This window comes from Buteo buteo, chromosome 12 (assembly GCF_964188355.1).
Source record: "Buteo buteo chromosome 12, bButBut1.hap1.1, whole genome shotgun sequence".
NCBI lineage: Eukaryota > Metazoa > Chordata > Aves > Accipitriformes > Accipitridae > Buteo > Buteo buteo.
Genome location: NC_134182.1, coordinates 11,085,180 through 11,099,552, shown reverse-complemented (window position 1 = coordinate 11,099,552; position 14,373 = coordinate 11,085,180). Strand labels below are relative to the sequence as shown.

General features: G+C 40.9%; 1 protein-coding gene across 2 annotated transcripts in view; it reads left to right on the top strand.

The window, feature by feature from the left end:
• Positions 1-14,164, top strand: part of KCTD3 (potassium channel tetramerization domain containing 3) — a 28,144-nt gene extending 13,980 nt beyond the window's left edge. For both annotated transcript variants that reach the window (XM_075042643.1, XM_075042642.1), the window contains exons 10-18: positions 3,168-3,283; positions 6,685-6,772; positions 6,909-7,025; positions 8,067-8,237; positions 9,345-9,500; positions 10,497-10,593; positions 12,047-12,231; positions 12,334-12,472; positions 12,805-14,164. In XM_075042643.1, the coding sequence (XP_074898744.1) occupies positions 3,168-3,283; positions 6,685-6,772; positions 6,909-7,025; positions 8,067-8,237; positions 9,345-9,500; positions 10,497-10,593; positions 12,047-12,231; positions 12,334-12,472; positions 12,805-13,387 (1,652 nt within the window). In that variant the 3' untranslated portion in view covers positions 13,388-14,164. The remainder of the gene's footprint in view (positions 1-3,167; positions 3,284-6,684; positions 6,773-6,908; positions 7,026-8,066; positions 8,238-9,344; positions 9,501-10,496; positions 10,594-12,046; positions 12,232-12,333; positions 12,473-12,804) is intronic.
• Positions 14,165-14,373: the final 209 nt, after the last annotated feature.

The following is a 14,373-nucleotide window of genomic DNA, read 5'->3' as shown; positions in this document are numbered from 1 at the left end:
TTGGGAGGCAGTGAAGGGAATGGTATTAGGAATTTCCTCTAGCCTAATCCCTGGTGTTTGAATAACCACTGTTAGGCCAGTAATGTCTGTTTCCTCTGGCAGTGGATACTGCTAACAAAGTATGACAGCAATCTCCTTATGTGGACACTTTTCTCTGAAACTTAAAGCTGAGTTAATTTGTTATTAGATGTATAGTTGAAGTCATGAGAATTAATGTGGTCATTAATTAAAGTCAAAATGACCAAATTCAAGTTTTGATCCATGTACCTTTAAAAGAAGAGCTTACTTGAAAGATGCTCAGGCAATTTCTAGCTATGTTAACAGCTGTTGCTTCTTTTTCATGCTTGAATGAGTGGAAACAGCAAGTCAGATTTGAAGATGGGGAAGGGCAAAGGTCTTGCATGAGATAATGCAGCTGTATAATGCTGTTTTACTTGTGACTCATAGAGTTCTTTTATATAATCATGGTCAGCAAAACAGAAAAGGAGGTTCCATTGTATTTAAAAAAAAATATGAAAGATGTGTCTAACAGTTGAATACAAAATATCTGTATTAAACAGGGAGTAAATATTGTACTTGAGAAGCCTTTTCTTCTGTTATGCTCCCCTTGACCAAATCTTAAAGGCAGGGAAGAGTTATTGTGACAGCTGTGCTCTTCTGGTAGGCATTGCTTTAAGCATTGTGCTATTACATTCCTCCTGCATTTTCTGGTTTGACTTAGCTGCTTGTGTTACCTTGGGATTTGCAGTCAGATACATGAAGCAACATCTTGGATTTTTAGAAACAAAGTGCAAAGAGACACAAAAACCATAAGTGGACTTTTACATTCAAATAAAAACTCTAAAATATGCCAATATCATAAGGTTCTGATAGCTCAGACTGTGACTGAACATGGCAACAAAACTGAAGGAAGCACTTTTGCTAAACAGGCTGTACTGCATTGGAGTGACTTTGTGAAACAAAGGAAATGCCACTTGAGGCAGGGGGGAGCAGAGAGAAAGTACCTATAGGATTGAATCTTTAGTCTGGCTAACACTGCCCAAAATGTACTGTACCTCTTTTGGATAATAGGTCATGCTGCTTGGTGTAAAAAACCTAAAATACGCTTGTGTTTAATAGTAGTAACTTGAATAGAGCTGTCTTGTTTCCTTGTAGTGGCAAATGCTTGCAGTCCTGCTTTGTGTTACAGTACATTGCTATCATCTTGTGAAAGAAACTACTTGTTTCAGTTGCTGGAGCCTGGCAACACCATCCTTGGAAAATTGTGTGGGCTGGCATCTTTGTGATAGAGCTCTCCCAGAGCGTTCTCTTTCCTTTCAATATTACTTACATAAGACACTGCTGCTGGATTGCTGCTGTAAGCAGTATTTTACTGAGAGGGACCCTTAAGACAAGAGCCTGTCATTATGTATAGCATTGTCTCCCCTGTGGATGGGTCTCAAGATTGTTGAGCCTAAGCAGGACTGACACTTCAAATTCCTCTAGACCATTCAAGCTGTCTTCCTTGATTTCCTTGAACCTCATCCTTCTCTGGAGTAATCAATTCTAGTTGTTTCTGTGGATTTTTTATTATTGCCTTTTTCATGTGGCCTGTACTGCTGAATCTTATCTGCATCGAATGATTGTACTGTGCCCTGGAAAACAGATTAGCATCCTAATTAAAACATAAGTATATATTGAGCTTCCTGAGTTTCCTTTTTGGGGTGTAACAGAGGGCTGCTTCTTCGTTGGGAATGGCACTCTGTTCATTTGAATTTGTACAAAACAATGTTGGGAAATTTTCCAGCTATTGGGTACTCTTGAGGACATCTGTCTGCTGCAGCTAAAGTGTATTAGTGAGAAGTAATATAAATATGTAGAGTGAGCAGTATGGAATAGGAAATTTATGAGTGCAGCTTGACACTTGGTAGTGTAATGTATCCTCAGTAGTAATGACTTTTGTACTTACCAGGCAGTAGAACTTAGCCTGGAATTACTTACAAACTGAGTTACTTACTGGGCCGGTTTGCTGGACTTCATAGCTGGCAAACTTGGAAATTATCTGAGACTTTAGTTTGCTGTAGCTTTTGAATACATGGTACAATAAATAGTACAAAATGTAGTATGCTATCCAAGTTTGCAGTTCAATTAAAAATACTCAGATCTATGGTAACACTAGGAAGCTCTAAAGAGAAGACAGATTTTGTAGAAAAGCTCAGATGTTAAGGTCTGCTGTAACCATAGGTATCAATGCCTATCATGTTCTGCAGTGTTTTTGATACCACATTTGCTTTATTTGGAAGGCCAGCATTTGCTAGTAAGTCTTATCTTCCAGATTTTGAATAGTATGTGGTGATTGGTGAAACTGGTTCCCTATATAGTTTCAATTTTTAATAGCCTGTACTTTCTACTCATGTAGACTGTAACCAAACTTAAAGCTCTGGAGATGACAAGAGAAAGAAAGAAAGAAGTAGGCTTTTGCAGGCTGCTTATTTTTCCAGGTTCAAGTATTTCTGCTAAAAGAGAAATTTGAATGTATTCAAGTAGTGTCACATTGGGGTTGTTCAATGTTTTCACAAGAATAAGGATGAAGCCTTGTAGCTGTATTTAGTTTCTAAAATGTTTTCAGACTACATCTATTTGTTTGGACTTTAAAAAAAAAAAAAAGTGGTGAGAACTTGCAATACTAGTTTGCAGTTGCCTTTTAAAGTATGGAATAAATTTGTCTAGCAAAACCTATGAGCATACTGCTTCTTAAATGACACTTAATAGTCACAGATAAAAAAATATCCACAAAACGACCCCAAAAAATCCTCCTTGCTGTAATAGGATTTTTATTTATTTATTTTTTTAATGCCTTAGAATGTATAAAGCCATTTGAGAGTTTGATGGCTGTAGAAAAATAAGGAATGCATATTTTGCATGGGCTCTTCTCCATTCTCTTGTCTCCTTTCTCCTTCCCAAGTAATGATTGCATCAGCAGAGATGACATTATGCTGCCATTTAATTTAATGGAGCCCAGTTTGCTGCTTGAGCGGTACCTCACCTAGCACACTGCAAACCCAGTTTTGGCTTTTCTTTACTTGCTACTGTAATAAATGTGACATGATAATAGTGGAGAGATTCCATTGTTACTGTTTTTTTCTCTTTATTTTAGATGAGCTTCATAGACTCTTCATTTTTTGTAGGAGTGTTCAGTCTTGGAGTCCCTGTAGATGCTCTCTTCTTCATTGGCAACCAGTTGGTGGCTACAAGCCATACAGGGAAAGTGGGAGTGTGGAATGCTGTGACTCAGCATTGGCAGGTGTGTTCAGTTCAATTTTCCGCATCACTTTTAATAAGCTGGTATGTCTTTCTAGTAAAAAGAGAATAAAATAATCTAAAAGCATATGTGAAACGCTTGTCACAGGGTTTTCAGCATTGACTTATGGAGTTTGCCACCTTGGTATTAGAGTATTGTGCCTGTGAGCAGCATGTTGAATTGTTTGGTGGTACTACCAAGCATGATTTTTAGGCTTTCAAATAAAAGGACGTGGTGTGATTTGGAGTAATAAATGTCAAGTGTGTGTATATTTAAACTTCCTTGTGGATTACTAACTTTGTAAAAACTCACTAGGATCATAGGAAATAAAAAAATTGTGGGAAATGTGTGGCAACAATTTCTGCACTGTGTGAAAGAAGAAGATAACAAGAAGGCAGTCTCATATCTGGGGCTCTCAAAAGTTGCTTTACAGTGGGAGAGTCTTCTTCAGCAGAAATATACATGGTGCTTTAAAGTTGTCTGTCTTGCATGTGGATGCTTCTGGCTGCCCTGACTTCATTCCTGTTGTCAGAATGCATATTAAATAGAGAGATCCTTGGAGTCTGTACGAGTCTGAGAAAACAGTCGAGCATTCATGTGAATAACAAAGCTTGTAACACAGCCAGATGTACATCTTTGTGACACAAAACCTGGATGCAATAAAAATCCCAAATTGCCTTGCAAATCTCAAGAGGCAGAACTGACCTGAGGCTGCTGCACTGTTTGCTGACTAAGTTCTGATTCAACCCTTAAGTGACAATACTGCTAACAAATAACACAGATAATAACCATGGGATAGCACTGCTTCTGCAGCAGAGACAGACATGTTAGTATGGTCTTGAATTAAACAAAACATTATTTAAAGCTCTATTGATGCCTTGCAAAATCTTCTGTTAAGAGACAACTTAATGGTATGTGACAAGCTGGCATTTGACAATATTTTCTAAAGGAGCAAGTCATAAGGAATAAAAACTGATGTCCCATTCATCATCACTTTTTCCAGGGGGAGCCACAGAAATCTTTCTGATCCCATTAACAGTTCCTCAGTTTGACTGACTGTTCCTTTGGTGAAAGCATTTCTTACTGAAGCGTAGAAAATCTTTAAGAGGGGCTTATATACCAGGATGTCCTAAACCCAAGGTTTTTGGCTTTCTAATTTTTTCCTAGAGGATGAGAATAACCCCCTTTAAAAAAAGCAAACAAACCAACAAACAAAAACACAAACCCAAAGCAACAAACAAAAACAAAGCCCAAACCAAACAAAACCCACCCCAATCCAACTAATTTCAAGGTGCTTTCTGTACCTCAGGCTCTTTTGTTGGTAAGGAGGAAAAAAACCCATCTTCTATAGATCTTCATCTCCTTTAAAACACATTCTTCTTGAAGAACCCCATAAAGACTTGAGTGGCAGGGTTATACCTCTGATCTCCAAATTCCTCGTGAGGATACAAGATATTTGTGTAACTGCTTTCCATGAGTTGCCCATAGCTTTGGACTTAGGCTGTAATCATACTTGCTGCAGTGAGAGAGGTTTTGGGGAACAGAATGTGCCAATTCCCCATTTCAGACCAAGAACTTTGTTTCTTTTCAGGCTTTCTTTACTGATGCCTTTCTAAGTTCTACTTTAAGGAGGCTTAGTTTGTGCAAAGCTATCCTTCATAACACTGTGATTTTTGTATTTGATGTGTTACACCCTGAAGATGTAACTCTGACCTCTGCCTCTAATTGGTTCTCGCATCTTCTTTCCATCTTGGAGATTTGAGCAGACTAGCTGAGGTGGTTTCCCTAGCACTTATTTCTCTGGCAATGTATCAGTTGCATGCAACAAGGAGAGGAGCTTGTGGGTGGTAGATAGATCAGTAATTAAATTCTTAGCATAGGAGGGTGTAAAGGAAGCTGAATATTTAGTGTTGTAGAATAAGAGTTAACAAAGCAATAGAGTATGACAGAAAAAGTCTGCGAAGTGAGGATTCTCACTGGCCATGTTTTACCAGTAGCTGTTGTATAGTGTTGCTCTGTTCCCTGATGAAAGTTCACATCTTGGCAGGTGCAACTGCTGAATCACCTCTGGTGTTCCTGTCTCTGCTGCAGAAGAAAGGACTCTCCTTGTTTTGTATGATCTCTCTGATCCAGTCAGTCAGTCTCTGTGGATCCTCTTGCTCAGACCTTTCCTTGCAGTTGTTATGTCTTCTGCAAGGTGATGAGTAAAGTGGTATATCTGTTGATGGGTTGCCTCTACCTTCATTAGTTTTGTAAACTTCTTGCAGATGGGGAGCTTCTGTATATGCCTTTGATCCACAGAACCAGAGAGCACACTGCACCTTGATCCATAGACTCCTAGCTGCTGAAACTCTGTTTAGTTTCTTGCCTTTCTGCTCTTGTACTGCTTTTTTAAAGTAGTCTGGAAAAAAAAATAATCTTTTGAAGCTAAGTCTCTGAAGCAATTGGAAGAATGGTGCTGGTCAGAGAGAAATGAGAACTTAAGCTGAAATTTCCATGAATTAATATTCAGTGTCCGTTAAGCGGACTGACTGAAACATACGGAGTATAGGAAAAATGCTATGACTTTGTGCATGTTTGAGTGCTCTGGATAAAATGGCTTTCGGCTTTTTCTTCCTCAGGGCTGAAGCAAAAAAATTGCTTGAGGTAGGGGATCATACCTGGGATAAGCTAAACTTTTTCTTTGCTCAAGATCTCTGTCCCACCGGAGAGGATAAGCACTCCTTTGGATCTTAGAGGGCAAAGAGAGGGCATTCTCAATCCCTCACCTTAAGTTGTAGACCAATAAGTAAAATATGGCAGGGCTGCCTTCCAGTTTACTTGGTGTGGATGTGTATTGGAAGTGGGAAATTGTCATGGGACAAGAATTTTTTTCTCCTTGTTATCTCTCTGTTCGATGCTGAGATATCCATAGAGGCTGGCAGAGGGACACAAGAACTGGGGGTAAAGGAAGGCTTAGAGAGGCAACGTCTAGTTTCTTTGCCCAGCAACCTCTTAAAGAGTTGTCAGAAAGGGCCAAAGGGATAGGACAGAAAGTGTGAAGTACACTTATTTTGCATATTGGAAAAAAAAAATCCTCTTTTGAAGATGTGGTTTGGCTGCAACGCTCTACGCTTTGTGCCTTCACATGGAGAAGGATCTTCCAGAGCAGTTGTGCTAACTTGTCTGCATGCTTCTGCTGAACTTCGTGACTTAAGATCCAGTTTGGTAGAGGAACGTGATCTACCAGCAGTACTTTAAGAATGCCCTTGTATATGTGAGTGCATGCACAACAGCTTCAGACCAGTACCAAACTTGGGTGTTCTTCAACAAAATGTACTGAAAATGTCTGAAAACTGAGAAAGTAGCAACCTAACTTCTTGATATTTTTTTTTTTTTTTTTTTTCCCTTTCTGTTTGCACTAGGTTCAGGATGTTGTTCCTATCACAAGCTATGATACTGCTGGGTCTTTTCTGCTGCTAGGCTGTAACAATGGCTCTATCTACTATATAGGTAAGAAATGGGAACAGGGTGGAATAAAAAGGAGGTGGTACTGAGCAGCTTTGTTCTTACACTCTTTAGTTGGTCTAGGTTGCATCAGAACAACTCTGTCTATTCAGAGTAATAAACAAATGTCTCTTCCCCACAGACATGCAGAAGTTCCCATTGCGAATGAAAGACAATGATCTTCTAGTGACAGAATTGTACCATGATCCCTCCAATGATGCTATAACAGCACTCAGTGTCTACCTCACACCTAAAACAAGTCAGTATTCTATCACTGTCTCTTCAGTGAGAGTCTGTTCCAGATGTGGGTTTTTTCTTTTTTTTTAAATGGACTTTTTCTATTGCTGCATAGCAGGGCTAAAGCAGACAAGGTAGCCCTTGACATAAACAATGAATTTTTCTTCATTTAATCATTTTCAAATGAATGATGAATGCTAGGCATAACCGTTTCCCCTTACATCTGTACATATGTATAAATAGCTATATGTACGTACATGTATGTGTGCATATGCCTGTACATCATGCATTATACATTAATGTATAATGTAATAACATAATACATCATATATTAATGCTTGTGCATAATGTACCTGTGCTGGTTTTAAGCCTTTTACACAAGACATGCACTTAGATTATGAATTGTATTTACTGAAATAGTTTGTGGTGAACTGGGTGGGAGACAACCTTGCTGTTGCATCTAACACTAAAAACCATTTCCATGTGCGGCTGAATGATGCTTAACTATTGTGTGTATATACCCTTTTGTAATCACAGTGCAGCTATCTTTAAAAAAAAAATTACAACCCCCCCCCCCCCCCCCAAAAAAAAAAACCAAACAAACCGAAACCCAGAAAAAAACCAAACTGGGAGAAAGTGGTTACTCACATAACTATCTTGGTACCTCACTGACCTTTTTAACAATAGTCCTTCCTGCTCTTGCATTGCTTTGCCATTTGCCTCCCACTAAGGCAGAAAAATAAATGGTATGTGACATGTATTGACCATATCACTGTGAGGAATGCCAAAATATCTGATCATATGACTTTATCTATCTCTTCTTTCACTTCCAGAAGGGAGGAGAGAATAGGAGAGAAGGCTGGAATTGAAGAAATGTTGGGTTTTTTTAGTGGCAAAATGTCCTCTCTGTTCATGGGAAAATAATGAGTAAACAGTGTTTAAAATAAATATCTGTCTTACTGTGGAAGCTTGGAAATACTATTTTCTACTGCCGCATTCCCTGACCCCAGTAAGACAAGCTTTCATTCCTGGGGGGGAACAACAGTGTTCTTGCTTGCTTTAGGTGTAAGTGGCAATTGGATTGAGATTGCCTATGGCACCAGCTCTGGAGCAGTGAGGGTGATTGTACAGCACCCTGAAACAGTTGGGTCTGGGCCTCAGCTCTTTCAGACCTTCACAGTTCATCGAAGTCCTGTTACGAAGATCATGCTCTCAGAGAAACACCTTGTCTCAGGTAATCTTTTCCATGCACAAACTTGTATTGGTGGTTCTCCCCTCCTCCTGAGCAATGACGTATTTGTATGTATTGCTTTATAACTTGCGTTGTTCCCATGTGATAGAAATTAGTTGGACAGATTTGGGGGCAGGGAGGGTCTAGGTTCACTTGGATCTTCTTTCTTAAAGTAAGCATTCTTCAAAGCCTTCAGCAATTAAAAGGTCTAGGTTTTATTTGACCAGATACTGGAACAACTAACTCTTTTGTTTGTGTCTTATTCCAAGGTTGCCATTTGTGGAAATAAAAGGGTTTGTAAACAAATATATCCCTGTCAAGTCTTATGGTTGTGGGCAGGTCCTGTAGGACTTTTCTTCTTTTAACAGCCTTCCAGGAGCTTTCTGGGTTGCAGCAAAATGTGCGCTGTCTCTTCTTGGACCATAGAAAAAGCTTTCCCATGGCTTCAAAGGGCTGTGTTTTTTCTTTTCTCAGCAGTCTCCCAGTGGTTGTTGTGCTATCCTGTTTTTCCTATGTTAGGCTCAGGAAAGTGTTATGCTTTCAGGGAAGATGCAATCACTCCTCCCTCTGAAAGAATCTTATTTCACCTAGAATTCAGCAAGCACAGCAGAGAACAGATGTACTTTCTACTGCTATCCCAATTTTTTTAAAGAAGGAACAGGAAACATGGTATCCAATTACACTGCAGACAAACAGCCCAGAGGTCATCTGTTCCCCTGCAACTTGGTGCTAAACCCTCAGTGCCAGGAAAGGGCACGTCTGTATGTCGAAAACTGAGTAACTGACGAATGAAATAGAAGAGCACTATTGTGTGATGAGGGTTCTGCTGCCAGGCTGCTCTCATGACAAGTGTTGTCCTAGCATCTGCACACAGACCTTAATGTTGTGTTCAACCTGCCTCAGTTTTTTTCTTGAATTTCTGAGGGAAGAGACAAAACTAATAGAAATCAGGACATCAGCAACAATTTGTAGATTGATAGATAATTGTCTGGAGATGCTATGTGACCTGACATTGACTAAATTCTGCTTGATTGCTCAATCTTGAAAAACTGTTGTATAGAAATCATTAGAGAAGTAATCTCAAAAGTTTTGTCATCTTTTCCTTTCTAGTTTGTGCTGATAACAACCATGTACGGACATGGACTGTGACTCGGTTCCGGGGCATGATTTCAACTCAGCCAGGCTCAACACCTCTTGCATCATTCAAAATCTTATCCCTGGAGGAAGCAGAGAGTCATGGCAGTTACTGTTCTGGAAATGACATTGGTAGGATGTCTCTCGAATGCGGTGTGCTGAGCCTGTATATTCACTGGTCTCCTAAAGGTTTAACAGGCCTTCAACCCTATAACATGCAAGTCAGCTGATGGGTGTAAGCTCTTACATGCTGCTCTCCACTTGAAAAGATGGCAGGGATCTGTAAGATTCACCTGGAAATACTCACTACTTAGGCTCTATAGAGTGAGTACACTTAAAGGGCTTACTCTGAACGTGAGAAAAGGGGAGGAAAAACTTTGGAACACAGATACTATAGCACTTCTTGAGCAAACTGATGCAGCATTTCACTTTTGATTTAACTACAGAGTGACAGGAAGCACAGAAGACTGTATTAAAGCAGGTGAGCATAGCAAGGTTTGGGTCTACTGCAAATTCCAGTTCACAGTTCAGTCGGGGTTAAATGATGCACATGTGAAAAATTCTTAAATGAATTTGAAGTTGTGACAAAGTTTACTGAAACCTTGAAATTGCGGAGGCAAATGGTGCTAGCACATTGCTATAGCAAGATACTGAAGGAATGCATGTTGGTAAATATGGGTAAACAGGTAGTCTAGATTCCTTTGTGGTCTGAGTCTTGCAAATGAACCTTTGATGAATAGGATGTCCGGTGAACACACGGTGCGGTCAGTACTATGGCAAGAAATCTGATTAAGCCTTTAGACATCTAGGAGCTGCAAAGTAAGAAAGTACTTTTAGGTATTATAGAGGCCTAACATAGGGTTTGTACTGACATAGTAATTCCTCCAGGAACATGCAGGAAACTCAAGAATGGGATGGACAAAAGAACAAAAAATATTTTTATCTGTAGAGGCTTCTAACCATTGGGTGGCTTTTTCTAGCTATTCGTCATCTTTGGTTCCCTGGTCCTGATGCTTTAAAGTTGCAGTGGTCATACTAATATGAGTTTGGGTCTTCAGGACTGTGTGGGGAAGAGGGTGAGGGAATTGAAACAAACAAAAAAGTAATCTTTTTTTTTTTCTTCTCTAGGACCCTTTGGTGAACGTGATGATCAACAGGTGTTTATCCAAAAAGTTGTTCCCATCACTAATAAGCTGTTTGTAAGGCTGTCTTCGACTGGGAAGAGGTACCTCCATGTTTAGGGTTTTAAGTGAGAAAGAAGCAGGACTGTTTAGGTGGCAGGGTCTCCCATCCCATGGCCGTGCATGCAGTTGCACTTAGCAAGCTTCTAATGTGCTAGACAGCTCCGGCTGAACTCTAGTTTGTGTGTTAGTAACAGAACTGTAATTAATGATCTACTATAACCTAGAAGCCAAATGGCATTTTGAAAAATGTGATAGCAGAGACTCACCTCATGATGGCTTTACTGCTGAGCTCACAAAACAAACATTTGTGTGCCTTTACAGAATCTGTAACTGTCAGCCATAGTACCATGCCAACATTAAATTTCAACACTAATGCTGAAGTTGCTGGCAGCAGGGATTATGCTGCTCACAAAGGTAGAGAGGGAAGCAGTTTCCCTCTTCCTTTGTACTTGTCTTTGAAGATATTAGAACCTTTAAAACTGAGAGACTGTCTCCTAGGTCAGCTATACAATTATTTACTTACGCTTGACTTCATAATATTCTACTATGTTGCTGCCAATGTAGTAAAAAAACTGGCTGAATAACCACAGCTGCTTTTCTTCCTGTTAGGCTAGCAAGATGGGAAGAGATCAGAAAAGATGGTGCATCTCAGTTCTATGCTTGTTATTATTCTTGCATCTCTTGCCTAGTAACTTCAAATCTGGGTGAAAACGTTGATGCCTTAACACTATTGGCATCTGAATAGAGGACAGAAGCCCTACAGATTACTGGTGTGGGTTTTTTTGTTTGGGGTTTTTTTTTCAGGCTAGATTTTTATGTAGTGGAGGGTTTTATTAGATGACTTATTTTGGCACTTATTGCGTAAAAAAGCTCAATAGAAGGGGCCAGTAGAACAAATTACCCAGAATATGTGAGGTTTTGGTGTGGAGTCTGGCTTAGCAGCTTAGTTTTGGGAGTCCTTTTCCTCTCACTCCCCACATAAGCTTCTAAAATAAAGGGAAAAAGGTGATGGAGATCCGCCATGTCAAGTGATATTGCGGTTGTCATAAGATAAAAGTTATCTGTATAGATAACCTTGGGTTTATCATCCTTGGATTTTTTTGCATATCTTTTATATGGTTAAATGTGCTGTTTCGGCAGGTTAGTTTCCTAGACTGAAATTCAGAGTCTAGCCTATGAAGGGGCTAGTTACTGTCATTCTTGCAAAACCCTTAGGTTTCTAATCATTGCAAACTGAAAATGGACATGGAACATATGGGGGTTCCCTAATAAAAATAAACAAGCAGTGAGACTGCAGATGTTTTGGGGGCAAAGGTACTGCCTGCAGCTGAGCAGCATGCCAGTCATGCAGGGGAAGCAACTTTGTCTGGAAGAAAGGTCTTTTTCTGATGGCAAGTTTGGTGCCTTCTTAGAAAATCGAAATACTACTGACTTTACTGGCCAAATTCTGCCAGGTACAATTGTTTTGGTAACTTGGGGTTTCTCTTCCTGTAGGATCTGTGAGATCCAGGCAGTTGACTGCACTACTATCTCGTCATTTACTGTGCGAGAATGTGAAGGATCCAGCAGAATGGGCTCCCGGCCACGCCGCTACCTCTTCACTGGGCATTCAAATGGCAGCATCCAGATGTGGGACCTGACCACAGCTATGGACATGGTTAATAAGAGTGAAGACAAAGGTAAGTTGTATTATGCCAGGACTGTGGTGTGGTTCTTTTTCTGTCCTCACATGTGCGTGACTACCGTAAATGAACTTGGGCACTAAGAGCTGTCTCTTTCAGATGTTGGTGGCCCCACAGAGGAAGAGCTGCTCAAGTTGCTTGACCAGTGTGACTTGAGTACGTCTCGCTGTGCCACACCCAACATCAGTCCTGCCACCTCAGTTGTTCAGCCAAACCGGCTTCGGGAATCTAATTCCAGGTAAGTCACCAAGGGTGGCACTGGCTGCAGACACACCCTTCAGGTAGGCAAAGAGGGGTTTGGTCACCAGAGCCCCTGAATCCATGCCCTAAGTGTCTTGAACTACACACACATACTCCTCGATTTCTGATGGTTTAGGTGTGTGCAGATGAAAGTATCCTATGAGAATCTGAAGTAAGCGATCTGGAAGCCCTTGTGTGGGGGTTGTAATGAGTATATTGCTATTTTAGTGGGAGCTGCAGTGGTGGGTGGGAGCAGGGTGTGCAGAACTGGCTGCTATTCTCAGCCTAACATCTGCTCTTCTCTTCCTTGGTTGTTTTTCCTTTTTGAAGCCTCCAATTGCAGCACCATGAAACAATCCATGAAACAGCCACGTATGGGTCTGTGCGGCCATACAGAGAAAGCCCCCTATTAGCAAGAGCAAGGCGGACGGAGAGCTTTCACAGTTACCGGGACTTCCAGGCTTTTAACTTACCCAACAAAAGCCCAACAGAGAAGGCAGCTGCTGCAAATGGGAATTCAAGCCAGACAGAGGCCAGGAAGGCAACAGCTGAGGGCAGTACAGCTGAGAGGAAGGCAGTCCTGACAACAGCACTTGAAGTGCGAGGCACAGGCGTGACAGATGCAGGTGGGTGTTGCAGTACAGAGGTTTACCGTCTGCCAGAGAGTTCTCTGGATCTCAAAAGAAGAGGACCAGAAGAAGAGTGTGAAGCCAAAGCAGAAAGCAAAAAGAAAATGGGGTTTGAAGGAGCTGGCTTCCTGGGAAGGAAGAAAGTGCCTCTCCTGGCCTCTGTACCAGTCCTTGCTGAAGGTGGGCCTGAATTACCTGGTGCGGCTTCTCCATCGCCTACGAAGACAGCTGCTTCACCACGTCACCGGAAGAATGACTCATCCTGCCAAGACTATGGCTTATGAAAATGTGACTGGTGGCAAAGATGAGGTGCAGGTGCCCTCTGGCTGGTAGCAGGCATAACATTACGTGTTGTGGGTTGTTTCTTGAATGGGACTTTGTTCTGATACCCAGAATGAAAATTGCAAGGTTGTGAGAAAGAACCTGGCTACTGCTAAACCTTTCAAGACTCGTCTGCATCAATGTGTGGTTTTATGTAATGCTCCAAAATGTAGTACGGTACATGGTCCAAAATATTGTTGTGCATTTTGCGTAAACGTGGTCAGGCATGTGATGTTGTGATTATTTTTGTTTTGGGGGAAGGGAGGGTGCTAAAGGAATACTTGGTTGCTCAGTGGAAGATGCCTTTTAGACGCAGCCACACACTGCTCTGCAGAGCTGCTGCTGTCTTGGCTGGTTTTTGCCTAATTCACAGGGCTGCCTCTGTAGTCTTGTTTTATGAATGGGATCCTTGCTCTGTATGCTGCTGTCTGAAATCTGAAATGTTTTGTGCAGGTTAAGGAGGAAGCTATTCAAAATAGCATATTATTTTGCCTCTTAGTCCAAATAAATTGCCAGAGGAGTGTTGCTTGTGCTTTCTGAAAATGTGTGGTACCGGATGATGGGTTTTGCTGATTGTGACTGAGAGCATGCATAAAAATGTGCTTGGCAGAATACACAGAACTGGCAGTCTCTTGAGGGCTTCCTTGTCACTTTCTCTGGAAAAAGGACAGAGATGAATATGGGAGTAGGTTTACTGTCATGGTATAATAATTCTCAATTACAAGTGCCTTGACATGATATTTCCTACCTGTGTTGCACTGGCTGCTTGCTGTTTGCTCCTAGTTTACTGTGGGTGGTGAACAAATTTTATTGCCTGTATATTAGTAATACATAAGCAAAAGGGAAGGCTGTGACACCAAGTATTTAATAGGGAGTGGGTTAGGAGGTTTTCTACCTCTGAAAAAGCATGCTTGGAGTTAAGCATTAATTAATGGCTTTGTTTGGTTTT